This window comes from Lepisosteus oculatus, chromosome 23, assembly GCF_040954835.1.
Source record: "Lepisosteus oculatus isolate fLepOcu1 chromosome 23, fLepOcu1.hap2, whole genome shotgun sequence".
Taxonomy (NCBI): Eukaryota; Metazoa; Chordata; class Actinopteri; order Semionotiformes; family Lepisosteidae; genus Lepisosteus; species Lepisosteus oculatus.
This window is the reverse complement of record NC_090718.1, coordinates 8,134,300-8,151,349: the sequence shown is the minus strand read 5'-3', so window position 1 is coordinate 8,151,349 and position 17,050 is coordinate 8,134,300. Positions and strand designations below refer to the sequence as shown.

General features: G+C 37.8%; 1 protein-coding gene and 1 long non-coding RNA gene across 6 annotated transcripts in view; one reads left to right on the top strand and one right to left on the bottom strand.

Annotated features, from left to right (window-relative positions):
* The window catches only part of LOC107075683 (uncharacterized), a 152,986-nt gene that overhangs the window by 77,175 nt on the left and 58,761 nt on the right, over positions 1–17,050 (top strand). The window lies entirely within an intron of this gene.
* Positions 1–17,050, bottom strand: part of igsf9bb (immunoglobulin superfamily, member 9Bb) — a 171,132-nt gene that overhangs the window by 103,406 nt on the left and 50,676 nt on the right. For all 4 annotated transcript variants that reach the window (XM_015337666.2, XM_015337667.2, XM_015337670.2 and 1 more), the window contains exon 3: positions 12,856–13,002. In XM_015337666.2, the coding sequence (XP_015193152.2) occupies positions 12,856–13,002 (147 nt within the window). The remainder of the gene's footprint in view (positions 1–12,855; positions 13,003–17,050) is intronic.

The following is a 17,050-nucleotide window of genomic DNA, read 5'->3' as shown; positions in this document are numbered from 1 at the left end:
GCTTCTCAGTTAGCATTGGCCTTGATTTCAATTCAGTCTGACCGTCCAAATGCACACATATGTTGCATGTACTGTACCATGGTGAAAAAAAAAACAAGCTTAATTAAATCCAAGTACGTGTTTAAGACAGCATTGTAGTAGAAATAAATCGTGAAAGATTAACACATTACATTACATCACATTAAAAATTCTTTAAGTCTTAATCAACACCTCCCCTGGCTATGAAGAATGAGGGGAAGACCATGACAAATTATATCCGTGTTCCTACACCACATCATCTCCACCACCTAATACTGGTTTCACACTGGAGAGGTGCTCATCAGTACACTGGGGAATGTTCATGCGGGGGGTATTTTTGCATAGCTAGCACAGTGTTTGAGGCCTCTCTTCACAAAGGGACAGATACAGTAAGTCCTGTGATGTAAGAACATCAACTCCAACTATCTAGCTTTAGCTATTATGGACCATAAAAGACGAGCCCACACACACACCAACATTTTATGCATTGGGTACAACATTGGATTGCTCTAAAAAGTACCAGTCTAAGTAGTAGCTATAGTGTAATCAAAAATGTCGGTGGCACGGTTTGTGAAATGCACTGAAACAAGAGAAGTGAATTAAGAGCGTACAGAATGTTTCTCTGTGGGATATACTGGAATATAGAAAATACATAATGGATATATAATATAGGCCACCCAGTGCAGACATAGATATTGAGCACAAAAAGCTTACTTTATGATGAGAACATAAAGGAGTGAAGCAAAAGTGACATGATATCAATAGGACATTTCAATTTTCCACATATAAATTGGGGAATTGTGACTGATGTTTTTAGAGGTAGATGAACTATCTATCTATCAACTATCAGGTCTGGCTGGTGATTGCTTATTAACCTACAATAGCTTGTAAAGTTCACAAAAGTGAGGATTATTTTACTGCCCAGATAAAACCAATAATTTTATTGGTTTATAAAACCAATAATACCCAGGTTTTATTGACCTAATCTTTTCAAACAATCAGGATATACAGGAATCAAGTGAATAGATGTTATAGAACCAATAGAAAATGTTGAACGTTACATGGTAGCTTTTGATTTATAACCTTGTAATTTTTAAAACTTCAGTATGTACGGTATATCATTTTATAAAAACAGACTACAAAGCAGTGAGGCAGATGTGCACAGAAGGGTTCGGAATCAACAGAAAAAGGATGGCTGTACGTTAAAACCCCAATAAAAATACATCCAACTCTAACAGTTTAATGGAGAAATTAAAAAAATAAATCAAAAGGAAGACGCAGCTACAGGCTATGTTAAAAGGCGTAAGATTCAATTATTGAGAAAGAACATGCAGTACTATATGAACAACAGAATAAAGATATTAGAATTGCTAAGACAGAAAAAATATTGTAACAAGAGCTAGAATAATACAAAGCATTAAGGTTGTGGTCCCCCATAAAAGATTGAATCTCAAAAAGAAGTCATAGGAATCCAAGATAATGTATGGAATGTAAATTGGTTAAACTGGGGGCATAACTTCCATCTGAGTAGATAGGAGTAGTAAGCAGTGATAGGACATCTGTACCAGGTCCATTGGTCTTTCTCATCTACTTCAAATATTTAGATTCTGCTAAGGTTTGCAAGCTAGTTGAATATGTCAATGACGCACAAGTGGGGTAAGTGGCAAACACATCAACAGTAGAAAAGTATTATAAAAATCTTGTAGAAAATCATGGATTGGCAGTCATTGGTAGGAAACACCTACTGATAGAGATCTGGGTATTTCTGAAGATTCTTCTCTGTCCCCATGTGGGAAAGCAGCAATAACAGCAAGTTTTATAACATATCGGAAAGACCTTGATTACAAAAGTGTTCAGTTAGGGACACCAGCAAAAAAAAATCTATAGCTTTAGAAAGATGTCAAGGAAGAGCATCAAGAATGATCCCTGGTGTCAGGGGAATGTAGTACATTATAGGCCGCAGTCAGGTGAAAGAAGATAAATCTTGTCTGAAAACCAAACAAAGGAAATTGACAGGAGCTTTAATCCCAGTATATAATATCCTAAAGTGTATAGATGTTCTGCCCCATTCATATCAACTTGATTATCATATGGCTCTCATTTCCAACAAAGCACTTAAATTTGGTTGTCAGTATTAAATTTAGTCTAAATTTTTTAGAAATGTAGTACTCTCGTGGTCTCTATTAATACAGTTACCCATTATGTCTTCATATTTTACAATATCACATCATATCACTTTCAATAAGTGCTTATCCAATGTCGGGGCATGGTGGTATGGAGCCTAATGTTACAATATTTCTGTTATGATTACTTTTTTAGTATAAAATCAGTTTTAAGCATTGCCTTCAACAATCATATTAACTGTTATATTTTACTCATTTGCTACTATACAGCTAAACATAAATGTAGTGGTCAGAGACCATCCTTCACAAACTTTTTGTTTCTCTGTATACATGCAGTTGAAAGCAAGACGATAATATTTGTCTACTTGAACAACTTAGTAACATCAATTAAATCCTACTGGAAGATGTAAATAAACATGAACTCTTAAAACTTGTATTAAAATCCTTGTATCTCCTACCTCAGAAAAATAAATGAAAAAGACATACGTGTATGAGCTCTTTTTCTTTTTTACAATGGCTTTCTGCCCCAAAAAGACACTTATGGTGTACATCACCTTGCTGATTTACTGTACATCTGCCAGTATATGAGAGAGAGAGATCAAAGCAACTTGTAATCACCCTTCCTCCTATGAGTGAACAACGTCTGCAAAATGAAAAGCATTTGCCATAAGGCACAATGATTGAACTTGAAGTTACAAGATGCTAAAGCCAGAAGCAGGAGATGGATACAATGACAGAACCAATAAAGACAAAGAAAGCAAAAAAAGCTGAAAACCCCACCTCCATGACAGATAGCAATAGGGGATCTGTTATTTTCTCATTTAAAAATAAAAATCACCTATCAATATAAATCATCTTGGTTCCAACCCTAAAAAAAAAGCAGGAAAACATTAATATATCTGTGCGGAACCAAACAGGTACAGCCGATAGCAAACAGTCCCATGTCTTAAAAATCGATACATAAAAATGTACTGGTCACTGGACAGATTACTTGCCAAAAAATAACACAGATCATAATCAAGTAAAAGACAAATGAAGCCAGAGATGAATTTCTTTTGTCTTTTTAGAACCTTAGCTGACAAGAGTGTTTCACACATTCACACATCTCTCATTTCTGCTCAGTGCCAGGAAAATGATGAGATAGATGCAACACATATCTTAGAAAATGAAAATGCAATCAAAGGTGACAAAAAAAAAAACAAAAACAAATTGCAGGCGTTGACTAATCAGTGTATTGCTGACAGCAAACAATATTACAGAGACATGGTATTATTACCATTTTTTTTTACAACCTCCCACAGATTCTAGTTTCTCCAGCTTATAAAGTAGCTGATGCAATTACATCCCCCCGAATCCATAGCTCTCATCTCTGACAAGATAACTCAATTCCAGGAGATGCAACCGCTCTCAGTGGTTTTATTGGGTTACATCAATGTGGCAGAGGCCTGGCTGCCTGTTCTCAGAGTTTTTTAACACCCGACTAGGCTTCGGCAGAGATTTCAGACCTGCTGCAGGCAGATCAGTCCACGATAGGTGTGCAGTGCGTCTCGAGGGCGTCTCGGCATTCTAAAAATAGACCGCCTTCTTGCCCCCGTCGCAACCTGAGCTAAAAAAAGACCAACATTCAATTCAAAGATGAAAACACTGCGAGTTTTCACTCCTGAAGGAATTTCACATTTGGAGAAGCAGTCCCTTCTGATATTACTGCAGTCTCACATCAACCTTTAAAGTTATAAATGCAGGTGGAAAAACTTACATCGCACCTTGACCTCTGTGGGTTCGTTATTGTACTAGTCAAAGGTAGGAAAGCATTACTTTTTGTAAACATCCTTTAAGTTGCCAGGTAAATGGCTTTAAGCGTGCGTTATAAACAAATGCTCGGAGGAGCTCTCAGATCTCTGCAGGATGAGGACGTCTGCCGTCTTTTTCTTTTTCTTTTGCAAATTGTTTCATTGGCAAAAGTATCAATGAAAAGCTGACAGTCACGCCGGTGGGTGGGAGAGTGCAGTTTCGACAACAAAAGAAGCACGCTGCAAGCAAGAAAAAACTGCAGCTCACGGCTCGCGATTCTTATCGGCCTACTAATTAATGAAAATGAAAGCAACAACTTAACTTGCACCGATTGTGATCTGGAAGGTGACCTTAAGATAATTGTCTATGGAAAACAGCAGGATCATGGGTCCTTGTGCCATAAAAGCAACTGCTACTGTACGTCTAGTCTCTCCAGATTTTGCTTTTTAATACTTTTTTGTAATACACATATATAATCACCTTAGCAGACTTGATCTGCTTATACATGTAATCCTTAGCTTTGTCCATTTTACATCATTTTCCTGATATCATTTCTACAGGCATATCGCTAATTTGGAAAAAAAACACAAGTCCTAAATGCAAGCAATCCCAGCCAACTAGTAGAGTGCCATGATGATGTGTTGTGCTTTCAACCATATCTTTGGTTTCTGTTTAGGACTACTAAACACAAGCATTTTTTTTTATCAATAAAACATAGCTCAAAGAAATGTGGAATATAGAACCATAGAAGAGACAGCATTTCTGTCACAGGAAGAACAACCAGGCTCAGCACTTCAGCTTTCATCAGAACACGGCTGCTAAATAGTTATTTAGACAGCACGCGTTCACTGAGTACGCTGAGGTTCTTGTTAGAGTAACAACATTTTAATCAATTTACTATTATCACAGGGCGCGGCATGTGTTGCCAAAAACATTCTAAGTATTAAACAGAACCAAACAGCAAAATCAGAGAGTTACAGAGGCTTCATATTCAGAATGAATTAGAGGCCCACCTGATGGAGAAAAGAATGCAGACAGACTTGGATATTTAACAGGATTTTGCAATCCCAGCTAGCAGTGTAAAGAGAAGGCATCGGCCATATGAAAACAGCATGTGTTAAAGAAAAGATTCTGACAACTTCGTGCCTGTGTCAAATAATCTCCTTATCGGTAACCAATGAAACCTTGCGCAGAGAGAAGCTGAGGGATTTAGCTTGCCAAACACACTGCTTGAATACTAAGACTAAACATAATCCACTACTAATTTTAAATCTACGGCAGTACAAAAATAACATTAAAAAACACATTTCAAACGTGAACATAAACTAATATTGAATAGTAACCCTCACTATCAAGTAGCCACAATTCAGAAATGGTTGTTCCTCCTTTCCAAAAGCTGTGCGGCGGGGTACACGAAGCACAGAGAGGATGAAGGGATGTGTGACTCTAGCGGTTGTGCAGGAACAGGTACCAGAAGGAGAGTCTTGTGGCGAAGCAGAAGTCACAGCATCAGAAAACGACTGTCCCTAGCTTACGCTCACGGGAAATGAACAGCTGGGAGATTCGGGCTGCCCTGAGGACATTTTATAACTTCATTACAGAGCGAAAAATCAACGACTAAATGCTGAAGAAAAAAAAAACTGGAAATCAGAAAGCCAGTGGCGAAAGGAGTAAACATGAAACAGCCATACTGATCTAAAAAGAATAAAACCATGCTAATTATTTTAAGTTCACATTCAGGAATTGGCAGCTTCAGCAAAGGAAATGGACTTTTCAGCGGATGGTGCAGTATACGGACACATACAGTACTGTATGTAATGATGAAAAGAGCTCTTCTTATTTAAAAAAAACTTTTCCACTCAGCTTTGATACAAATTGACTCGCTTTACATACTGTAGTACAGTATATCTTTGCCGAACTGCTTTCCAAGTTATAGATTGCTTGATTACTTTGTAGCTGTCATGAAAACCATGAAAAGCTAATAAGAATACAGCTTACGCTCATTGTCATTCTCTGTTCAAGGATGCTGAAATAATGGAGGCTAAATAAACAATTGATCTTGTTTAAATTCTCCTCAGATTCTTTTCTACCAACATAATGAACAGAATGAACTCACCTACATTCAGCTCTGGAGAATGTGATAATTCTTTTTTTAAGTAAACAAAATGCAGAGTAGTGGTTAGGGCTCTCGATTCATAACTAGAAAGTTGCAACTGCTGTGGTAAAATGCCCCACTGTACTGTAGAAATGGGAGTCCGGGTCATCTCTGTGAATGAGAATTATCCATTGACTTTGGAATAAACAGTTGAAATTAAGGAATGAACAGTTATCCAGTACTAACTTTTATGAAAGCCTGACACCAAATGGAAGCGATCACGTGGGGTGTTACAGACATGTACAGTCCGTACTGTATTACAGGAATGAGACGTAAATCAAGCTGCTGAATCGCACACTGTCTTAAACTAAAATAAACTAAAATAAAATCTTCATTATCCAGTCGTAAGTGAACTTGAGTGCCTGCTCGATATTCATCATCATTTTCTCCCCCTGAAGAGGCAAGAACACACTTTCTCACATGCCATGGTTCTGTAGCTCTGTCTCTTAATTAAATATAAAGCAGTCTGCTATCTAATTAGCGCCTAACTGACCAGACAATGATGTGATGTGCTAAGCTAGGGCAGAAACAAATGGGAAAAGACTACCTTTTCTCAGACTTTCATCCACATGGAGTGTAAACACAGATGAAGGTTTCTGAAACCAATTGGAGCAAGGAAACCCATTCAATAGTAAAACAAATCCAAGTCCACCATGCGAGATGTAAATTTCATCTCTGTCAGGACAGTGCTTAATCCTGGGGGGATTATTGATGACACAGAGTCATGGTAAAATCCTTTTACTTAAGTTAACCTCAGCGGATTTCTTTTTTGATACTTGATCTGAATGAAAGCAAGCACAACATGGAATAAGCCACCTCACTGTGACTTACTAGGTTGACATTCAATTAAAGCTGAAGCTACACAGTGGAATGACATTGTAAGACTTTCAGCTGTCTTTAAGACTATGCCTACTTGAACCCACAATGAAAACAAAAGCAAATTGTCTGTACAGATCCATAGAAATTAAATTTAAATGAAATCTGCACTGACTGCTTTTGTCATTAGTAGGAATTATACAGATCCCTGCTGTTATCACACAAAGATAACATGCAAGGAACTCAACAGCAAGCTGAGATCAGATCTTACATAAGCCCATGTTTTATTAAGGGTGTCTTGTGGAAGGTGTATGATGACCATGAATGTATGGTGTTCACTATGTTCTGTTCAACTGATTTTAATATCATCCAAGTGGGATGGCTGCAATAAGCTGCAATTTCACTCAGGTGAGAAGGACATATGTGGATATATGTCAAGTGATAAAGCTGTTACAGTTTTAGACCTAGGCATGGTACTGAGAAGCGGACATAACTTTAATCTCAGGAACATTGACAAGGGGAATATAGACTCACATACATACAGGTACAATGAAACTGTAAATCTTTCGCATCTAATTTCAAATGCTCTGTGACAAAAAGTAATTAGTCCATAACTTGCTAAACAAATGTATACATTCTTGTGTTTTGTTTCAGTTCCTGCCTTGAGATGGCAATGCTATCTTAATTGCCATGGAGTTTAATTTTTGAAGCTTAGGGCATAATCTTCTTTAGGAGATTATACGGAATCCTGACTAATGCTTTCATAAAAGCAAAAAGATCAGTTTATTAAAATTTAATTAAACAAATTCGGTGTCTAACCGAAGCAAGACTGATGAAGCAGGTGTCTTGATGAACAAGGCTAGGACAGAGACAAAGAGATAAGAAATCTGAAGAACAATCACCATACATATCATGATACAGGCCAGTCTATCCCTAACGGACAGTGTATCAACTGGTAATAAAAACTGTAAAATCAACAAAGGACGTGGAATGAGGAAACGTACAAATTTCATGTTATATTAATGGGGAATAATGCATCTTAGCAGTTTTTCACTATAGTGAAAATCAGGAAAATGAAAAGGTTCCTTTCGGTCTGACTGTTTCACTATAGTGAAAAACTGCTAAGATGCATTATTTAGGACTTCTTTGTTTGATTCAATTTGAGTGTCTACTGGCCACCACAATTTCGTGTGAGGTTTAACATCCTGAAAAGCCCAGCATGAGCACCGATAAAATATAAATAGAGAGTATCAAAATTCCTGAGAACGAACAAAACATTTAGATCATTTTGATTTCTCTGTAGGGCATTTCAGAACAGGAAATTACAGAACATGAGAGAGAATACTTCATGAAAATTCACTCTGGTCTGCATCAATTCAAACAGATCCAGTTCATTATTTGTGCTACAGTATATAAGTATAAGCAAATAATTATTATTATCACAGATCTTGCTTCCTAGATATAAAAAACTGAATACCAGATAGAAGCATCTCTCCCTCTTCCACCATACGTCCACCTTTGCTCCACCTTGGTTAACTGTGCACACTACATGTAGGTCCCTGTTTCCTCATCCATTTGCCAGAAGGTTGCCCGTTTGTCAAGAGAGTTAAGCTAAATCCTAGCATTACTAATCACTCATCTTTCAGTACATTTCATTCTTGGGTCATGTTATTCCTCTTGACTGAGCTGTAATAAAGAATGCATGTATTTACAGAGGAACCTCTGACTTTGTTGGATGAACTGCTCTTCCTTTTCTGAAATGTATAGAATTTGGTAATTACTACAGAATTAATCATATGTTCTGCCTATGAATATAACGATATTAAAATTCACTACCCACACCGTACTGTGTAAGTCACCTTGAGATGAAATGAACATCACTTTCTGTTTTGAAAAATGTTTTGTTATGCACCGAATAGCAATATGTATGATTCATTTGAAGGATTTCTTCTCTCTGCCTCAGCTGCTTTTTAATCCTAAATGGATTAGTGATGACCAGGAGTCATGTATAAATCCTTTTACAAACCTTAACTGGGGATGTGCTATTTTTTTCTCTTCTTTTTGAAACCTTAGCTGAGGTAAATACTGTAATGCACTGCCATTCCTTGGTGGTCTTTTCTAAACCCAAAAATCAGAACTTTGGTTTGAAGAACTACGAAGTACCAAAAATGGGACGGTGTATCTGTATTTAACCTGTGAATGAATACTATATCTGTATTTCAAAAAAATACCGTGGACATGCAGCCAATTAATCCTGCCAATGAACATCAATCTTGCCTGAAGAATATGACTCCATCGTTATAATTTTTTTGCAACTAATAGCTCTGAAAGAAGAAAAAAAAGAAAAGCTCTAGAAGGTGAGGCACTCCATGAGTACTGCGGGTTGCCTTGGCAACTCTCCATTTGGGAATAGGGGAAAAAAAAACATTAAAGACATGAAAATTAAGTTTTGCATACAGCTGTCGATTCCAGTTCAGGCTGGGAAGCTTTGGGGTCTGGATCAGCCTGAGGTCAATAGTGGCAGCGGATGTTTCAATTTCTTTCTGTTATCACAAGTACAACATCTACGTTGCGGGGCATCACACATACGCCATCAGGGCAAAAGCAAAAACTCTCTTAGAACTGGAGACTGCAGTAAAAAAGTGGAGACTGCTGATTGATAAGAAAAGAGAATGTACCAGTGAGCACTCGCATGCCTCAGGGTACGGGCTCTCAGGGCCCAGACTGAAGCTAATTTGCACAAGATGTGTGTGGTAAAATACAGTATGACATTGCCAATATGTGATGTGAAAATTGCAATACTTTAGGAACCAACACCTGAATTGTCGCAGGCACTAAAAATTTGGTCAAAACTTCAGTGCTGAATAATACTATGGTTAATAAGGTGGGGCTAATGTATTCTTTCCAGTACCAAAAACAACTGCTTCACTCTCATACACATCCTGTTGATTTTATGAAGGGCACTGACTGCATTTTAACACTAACCCACTTGACATTTTCTTCACACCTGCCGTGCCACATTGAAAACGTGTGAAGTCTGGGAATACTGGGAATACTGCAGGAACACTACCTTAATTAGGTCAAATGATGAGTAAATAATGATGTTGGTAACCGTGTAAGTGCATCATTGTCCATTCCTAATTGATACTGGCAGTCAAAAAGGCTCCAGAAAATCACCAACAATAACAGACCAGGGAGAATTAGGAGCTCAGGTTTTCATACATCACAACTGTAAGACAATATAAATGTACTTTTGTTTCTTTTTTCTTTGCAAACAATGGGATACTTTAAAAGGCCATAATGAGCTTTTTAGAAACACCTTTACAACAGTCAATATTATCAATCAATTGCCTTGCTTTAATGTGCTTTGCCATCAGTCTTGAATACAGTAGGTATATTCCACTTATTCCTTCCCGGAGATTTTATATTGTGAACATACAGTAGTTACTCTCTAATAACTTTCAAAAAGTCAGCCAATAAAAGTAAGCACTTAACCGCAGCAAAGACTTCTTGTACTTTGAAGTTTCCCAATAAATTAATCAACCCAATGGACTCTTTCAGAATCAACCAAGTGAAACACAAACTAGAGTCTAAGTGGAAATTACAGGAATCTGCTTTTAAAACTGACAAAAGGAGGAGCGTCTTCACTCAAAAGTTGTGTGAGTCTGGAATAAATTACTCAGCCGTCACTTCATGTAAGAAATGTCTGGATGAGATTCTAAGATCAATTAGCTGTTAGCAGCCAAATTAGTTGGATGGGTATAATGCTCTACTCTTATTTCTTACATGACATCTCATCAAAATTTAGTAGCGCAGTGAAGGTTAGATATTATAATATATATATATAATGGTCAACATATTAGTTCTAACTGGATACTTCTGCCTGTATATACAATTGTCAACATTTTATTTTAATTCTAATTTGACTTGGGAAATGTGCACTTTGAAAGGCAAATTTAGATGCTTTTAAATGTAAAAATGTATCTGTCATTTTGGAGTCTTTCACACAATGACACATGACACTCAGATTTAATGGCATGGAGACTCTGATAGGAATATATAAATATTTAATGTTACATCAATAGTTTTATATGGACCATTCAAAGCCAAATAAAGTAAAATAAAGTAAATAATGAACTTGAATGTAGAGCGTTATCATTGAGAAATTAAATAAAGAGCTTTCTTCTTGGGCCAGTCACTCAGTGCTGGAGGAAAGCCAGGGAAATTGTGCCCATCTCAGAACACATCCGGTCCCCCACAAAAATTGAAGAGTTTTGAGTGTTGAATACTGGATTATAGATATTTTTCTCTTGTATTGTACAGTGCCCTCTGAGACGGTAAATCTTTCAAGGGGTTGCTGTCTACGCCTCCTCAGAGTTCATGAAACCTTCGACACTCACACCAAGATATAAAAAAAAGGGCCAAACACCTCCATGACAGACACAGTGTACAGTACTTAATGCTTATGTAACTTCCTCCTCCACTTTTTCCCATTCCTCTTATTCTGCAAGGCCCTCTCTGATTGACATGACGTCACTTTATGTACGAAGACATCTGCCCTTAAAATCCCCCAATTCCCTCCCCATCAGCCAAATTCTGATATCCCCTTCACCCCCCTGCTGAAGTGTATTTAACAAACCAGCCCATCCCAAGCCATCTACTGGCCTGGCTTTGACCTGACAGCTCCCTTGGCATAAGAAATAACAGCTAAACTTAAGACCTATCTAAGCTTTGCTGTCACTACATGTCCTAACAGACAGCAAGTATATTAAGGCACAAAAAATCTTTCCTCATATAAAAATGAAAGCACTGAGCAAGCACCTGTCTTGAACCCATGAAAAGAGCTTTCTGTATTCTGAAATAACTACTAATAACTAATGATGATTATCTACTTAAGTACATGAACACTATAATGCAGTAATTAATTATGAATGGCCACTCAAAGTATATACTATATATATATTATATATAGTACTTACATGATACTAATTATGGAACATGATAGCCAATCATGGAACTAACCATAGGGATTTTTCAACAATGGAGTGAAAGTATAACTAAACAAATGATTTGGTTTTCCTCAAAGTATTACTCAAAATGTACTGTATCTGTGTCAAAGACGGCTATAAATGTAACAGTTTGGAAAGCAATAAATTGCATCAAGGCCATTCTTACTTATTTGTTTTATTTTGGTTTCTATAATGAACTTGTTTGTCAAGAATCTGTGTGCCACTTTATGCGGTTAGTTGCTTTTCATGTCAATCTTTGCCAATGTAACCTTTAATTGAATATTCTATTTGACAATTTCTTCAGCATACTGTAGCAGTAATTACAAAATAGTTATGTAAAGCTAAAGCAGAGTAGCAATTTATACACTCATGCTGGAATAAGCATAAAAGTTACCATCTAAATAGACTGGTATCAATGGTATTAAGCAATTGCCTTTGTAATAATTACACTTAATACCAAGGTGAAGAATTCAGATACTCATAGATTTTAAGACAAATCTCTTGGGGGTAGTGGCTTTTAAAGTTGAACTGATTTTATTGAGATTAAACATAATCACATAAAACAAGGAGGAAGACCAATTTGCAACAGGTATGGAACATACAGTAATATTCATTCATTCAATTGAATGACTTCATACAATTCATTATGGCAAATATGATTCTGTTTCAAATATGATTATGTATGGCAAATATGATTCTGTAATAACAAGGCTATTTTAAACGTTTGTAGAGCTCTTTAAACAAGGCATGTTAACCAAACCACAGATCTCGCTGTTATACTGTATGATTTTTGACAACGTCATTTGATCATTTGATAAATGTTAAGTAACTCTGGAAGGCGCTACATGTTCAAGTCCAGCTCTGCGAGGTACTACAAGCCCAGGCTCCGACATGGTGGACGCGCGCCAATGGTGACCCTGGACAAGACTTGTTCCTTACTCACCATTCACCGTGAGGTGCACCCAGCTGCCATTGTGAAAGGTGTCGTATTGCTGCTCCAGCATCAGGACTTTACACTCGTACCAGCCCTGGTCCTCTGACCGCACCTGCTCGATCCGCAGAGAGGCCTTGCCGTGCAGACTGACCCGACCTGCGAGAGGGGGGCAGGAAGAAAACGCCCTTTGAAGCAAATTCTAGTGATTACAGTGCTAACTGCTAATGGAGCCCCCATACACACCAAGGGTGACAAGACTGTCATTCTAGACAAATAATTAGGAACAGCTGTACTGCCTACCATAAAGACCAGAGCCAAATCACCTCATCTCCTTTTCAGACCATCTTATGTTCTTATTGGACATTTTTACATCAAGACGGGGCCATGCAGCTGATCTAGATCTAGACAATGATCTATATACAGAAATACCCTGACCATCCATGTTGCTTCCTTTGCTGTGTGAACCAGGTGTCTGCAGTTTTGGCTCTTAAAAACGCTTCATTGCAGGAATAAATCCCTTCAAGGACATTAACTACTTAATTGATCTTAATGAAGTAACATAAAATAATTAAGAATCTGTTTGGGGACAAATTCTTCAACAGAAACTCAAAGCTGTGGTTGTCTAATGCCAGAAGTAGCAATGAAGGGGAAAGAGGTAATGCTAATCAGTGTGGAAGAAAGGGATATTATGGCTTTGCTGTTACACTGAGACAGCAAAAGGAAAGCTCAGAGATAAGGCAGAATGCTGTAAACACAGTAAACAACACCAAGAGTTCCAGTGGCACAGAATATCAAGAGTGAGATTTGGTTTTACAAGCTCTGGCAATATAAAGGCAATACAAACTCCCTGCTGCACTTTTGGCAGCTGTTCATGGTAGACTAAAATATCAGAAAATAAAGGCCTTTCAAAAAAAAAAAAGACAGCTGAAACACGCAACACTCTGGCTTCTTCTTTAAGCTGTTTTCCATCATCCTCGCCAAACAAGTCCGCTTTTGTGATCTACAGTGGACCGACTTGTGTTTTTGCTGTTAAGAAGTTGTTCTTCTCAAACCCTCCCCCCACCCCCCCCCAATTTCTTTTCGTGCCTTTGCTCTTTCATCTTTAAAGAGAAGCACTACTGTGGACAGTGTGGCATGATGCGGGGGCGTGCCCAGTGTGGGGGCGGAGCCCTGGTAGAAGGGCGGAGCCTCGCCTTTGTAGTCCCAGCTGTCGCTGCTTCTAGAAGATGAGCCCCAGCTGGGCAGGTCCTATAAAGGCACACTGGACACCCCCCGAAGGGATGAGCAGGGACAGCCTGGAAGGGGATTGCACCCACATAAGGTTTTCTTTTTCTTTGTTCACCTGACCTGCTGTGCAGTACCACCGGGGCAGGCTGTTCCTTTTCCACAAGTTTAATTTTTATTTTTGGCCTACCAGACTACCAGACTGGACCCCGCTAAACAGGGTCAGTCCAGTCTGGTCAATTCTGGGCTAGTGTTTTTTTTTCCCCAGGTTGGACCCCGTTAAATTGGGTCCAGAGCAGGCTGAAGGTCACGAGGCACAACGGTACACTTTCTATTTTTTCACCCCTTTTTGTGTTATTTTTGGTCCCTGCTAACCTCACACCAATGCTTCCATGCCCTCACCCAGAGCATTGACTTTTTACTGGTGCTGGCCACAGCGCCTCCCATTACACACTGTCACAACAGGGAAAATGTGCTTGTTTGCTAGATGTAGAATCTACAAAGGTGACACAGAAAGCAATCTGCAGTTCAAAATGAAGTAAAGCCTGTAACTCCACATGTACATATTCAACAAATTCAAACACTGAGCAAACTCTGACATTCATTTAATTTCAAAGTAGCATTCACTCCTCTCTGATGGTCTTGAATTGTTGTTTAGAAAATGCAAAAGAAGGACAGCTGTTGGGATTCCAATTATACAGAACATAAAATCATTTTCCACTTTTTTTTTCCATTCTTGGCTCATACAGTGTAGATAGTGCAGTACACTTTCAAAAGGCATTCAAAAAAGGTTTTATTTTTGTGATCTCAGCTCTGCTAGAAAATCCTTGAGTTGCAGTTCTCTTTATTGCTTACTTTTCCATTATAAATTCTGTAAACAGTTGTGCAAAAGTTTTCAATGAGTGTTGTGCTGAGAAATCGAGCGACGGGGGCTTTTTCACAGAGTGTTGTGTTGAAAATCGAGTGATGGGAGCTATTTCACTGAGTGTTTTCTTGAAAATCAAGTGATGGGGCTTTTTTAGTCTTGTGTTAAAAATCGAGCAACGAAAAAGTTTCTCTTAGTATTGTTCCCATTTTATGTGTAAACATAATTTTATGTTTCATTTAAGAATGTAAGAACAAGAGGAGGCTTTTTGACTCGCCTAGCCTGTGTATTTTTCACTACATGATTGAAACAGAGATCTCATTCAGAGATTTCATAAAGGTAGGCAGGTTAACTGTTTCAATAACATGTCTGATCAGCTTGTTCCAAACTTACACAGCCCTTTTCGTGTGTAGTAAAGAAATACCTTTATTACCTCTGATTGGGATATCTGAAAATAAAATAGCTGATGACATCCATCTCTCCCACCAGAATGAATTTATTCTCTCCCCGTAGGCCTTGATATTGTTTTGGTATCAGCTGGTCTTTCATCTCATACTTACTTATTCTATATTTATTTCAGCGGAGCTTTAAATAAAAAGGGGGCATTATTTTGCTCATGCCTTCCACATTCCACAATTTAATTTAAAAGCATAACATTTCAATAGCATAGCTTCTCTGTAGCAAAAGGCTTAAGAGAGACAAATGATATACTTAAAAAGGAAAATAAGAGTGCAAGTCACGCTTTAGTTCAAAGTTTGTTTAATAAGCATTGAAAGAGTACGAGCTCCTAGCAGAGACTCTTTTCTGTGCTTAGCTCTGGGCACCAATATAAAAAGAACAGTATTATTGGAAAACCTTACCATTCATGAACTTCTATCAAAAGCTTATCCAAATTAGGCACACTTTGTAAGCAGGCATAATTTGGTTATTTGTATTCGCCAAGAGTCAATTAATTTTTAAGTATATATATCAAGCGATAGACACCTGGTGAATCTTGGAGAATCCCTAGAAGGCTCAGCTAAGTCATGTGTATGCAGAACATTTAGAATAGGAGAACAAGCTAAGGCAAAACTAAAAAAAGACAACCAGGAATACACATTGCCAGGAAAGGACAAAACATCCCTCATCAGTCTTAAACCCAAACAAATGTTTCTGCAGTTCAGATTTGAGCTTTTTTTCTCAGTGGAGATTTATTGTGTTGTTACAGTACGGGTAAACCATTCACCAGGTATTAAAAAATAATTTGTTCAAAAACTAAGCAATGTAGGTTTACCTTATTTTAATTTCTTTACAGAGAATACTATCAGCAACAAGAACAGAAAATAATCTCTGGTCTGGTCCAAACTTTCCAGTTCCCTGACAAAGGGGAGCCAGGAGAAATAAAAAACAATAATTCTAAGGTCACATTAAGGCAAATGGATAAAAAACAGGAAAACCATAGCCAGTGTTTAAAACCACAAAATGTATTAAAGTAACACAGTGTAGAAGCTGTTCACAACAGCACATTTTTGCTGACATTTTTGAACAGCGTAAAAGACACCCTGTATCAATGAGACCTCCAGTTTAATTTCATCTTAAATCTTCTCCATCAAAAAAGCATTCTGACCTAGCCGCCAAATCTTCCACTAACACCTTGTAGCACAGTTGTGAATTAACACCAGGTGGTCTTTGTGACACTGTCTGAAGACGAGTGAGATACAATCTCATTTTTAATTTATTTCCAAAGCATGGAGTGTGTCTTGCAAACTGGGTTTTAGATTAATTGTTCTTGGAACTTTTCCAGATTGAGTTAAAATGTCATCCTGTTTTTAATCAACTTTCCAATCATTCTTGCTGAAGGTGCAGCAGGGTACTGCATACAGTACAGTATGGGCCATTTGCTTATTCTAGAGCACTACAGGACAGAGGGAGCAAGTGCTATGTTTTTCAGAACTTTGCTTTTGCATGAAACACATACTGTTGTTTCACATTGACAAAGGAACATGCTGAAATTTAACATAATGCATGTTATGTACTGTATTAATGTTCTTTTTAAAGTACTGTATAATAGCAGAACAAGAATACTGCAGTATCTCTTCATGCGACATGCTTATTTCATTACAAGCGGTGGCTACT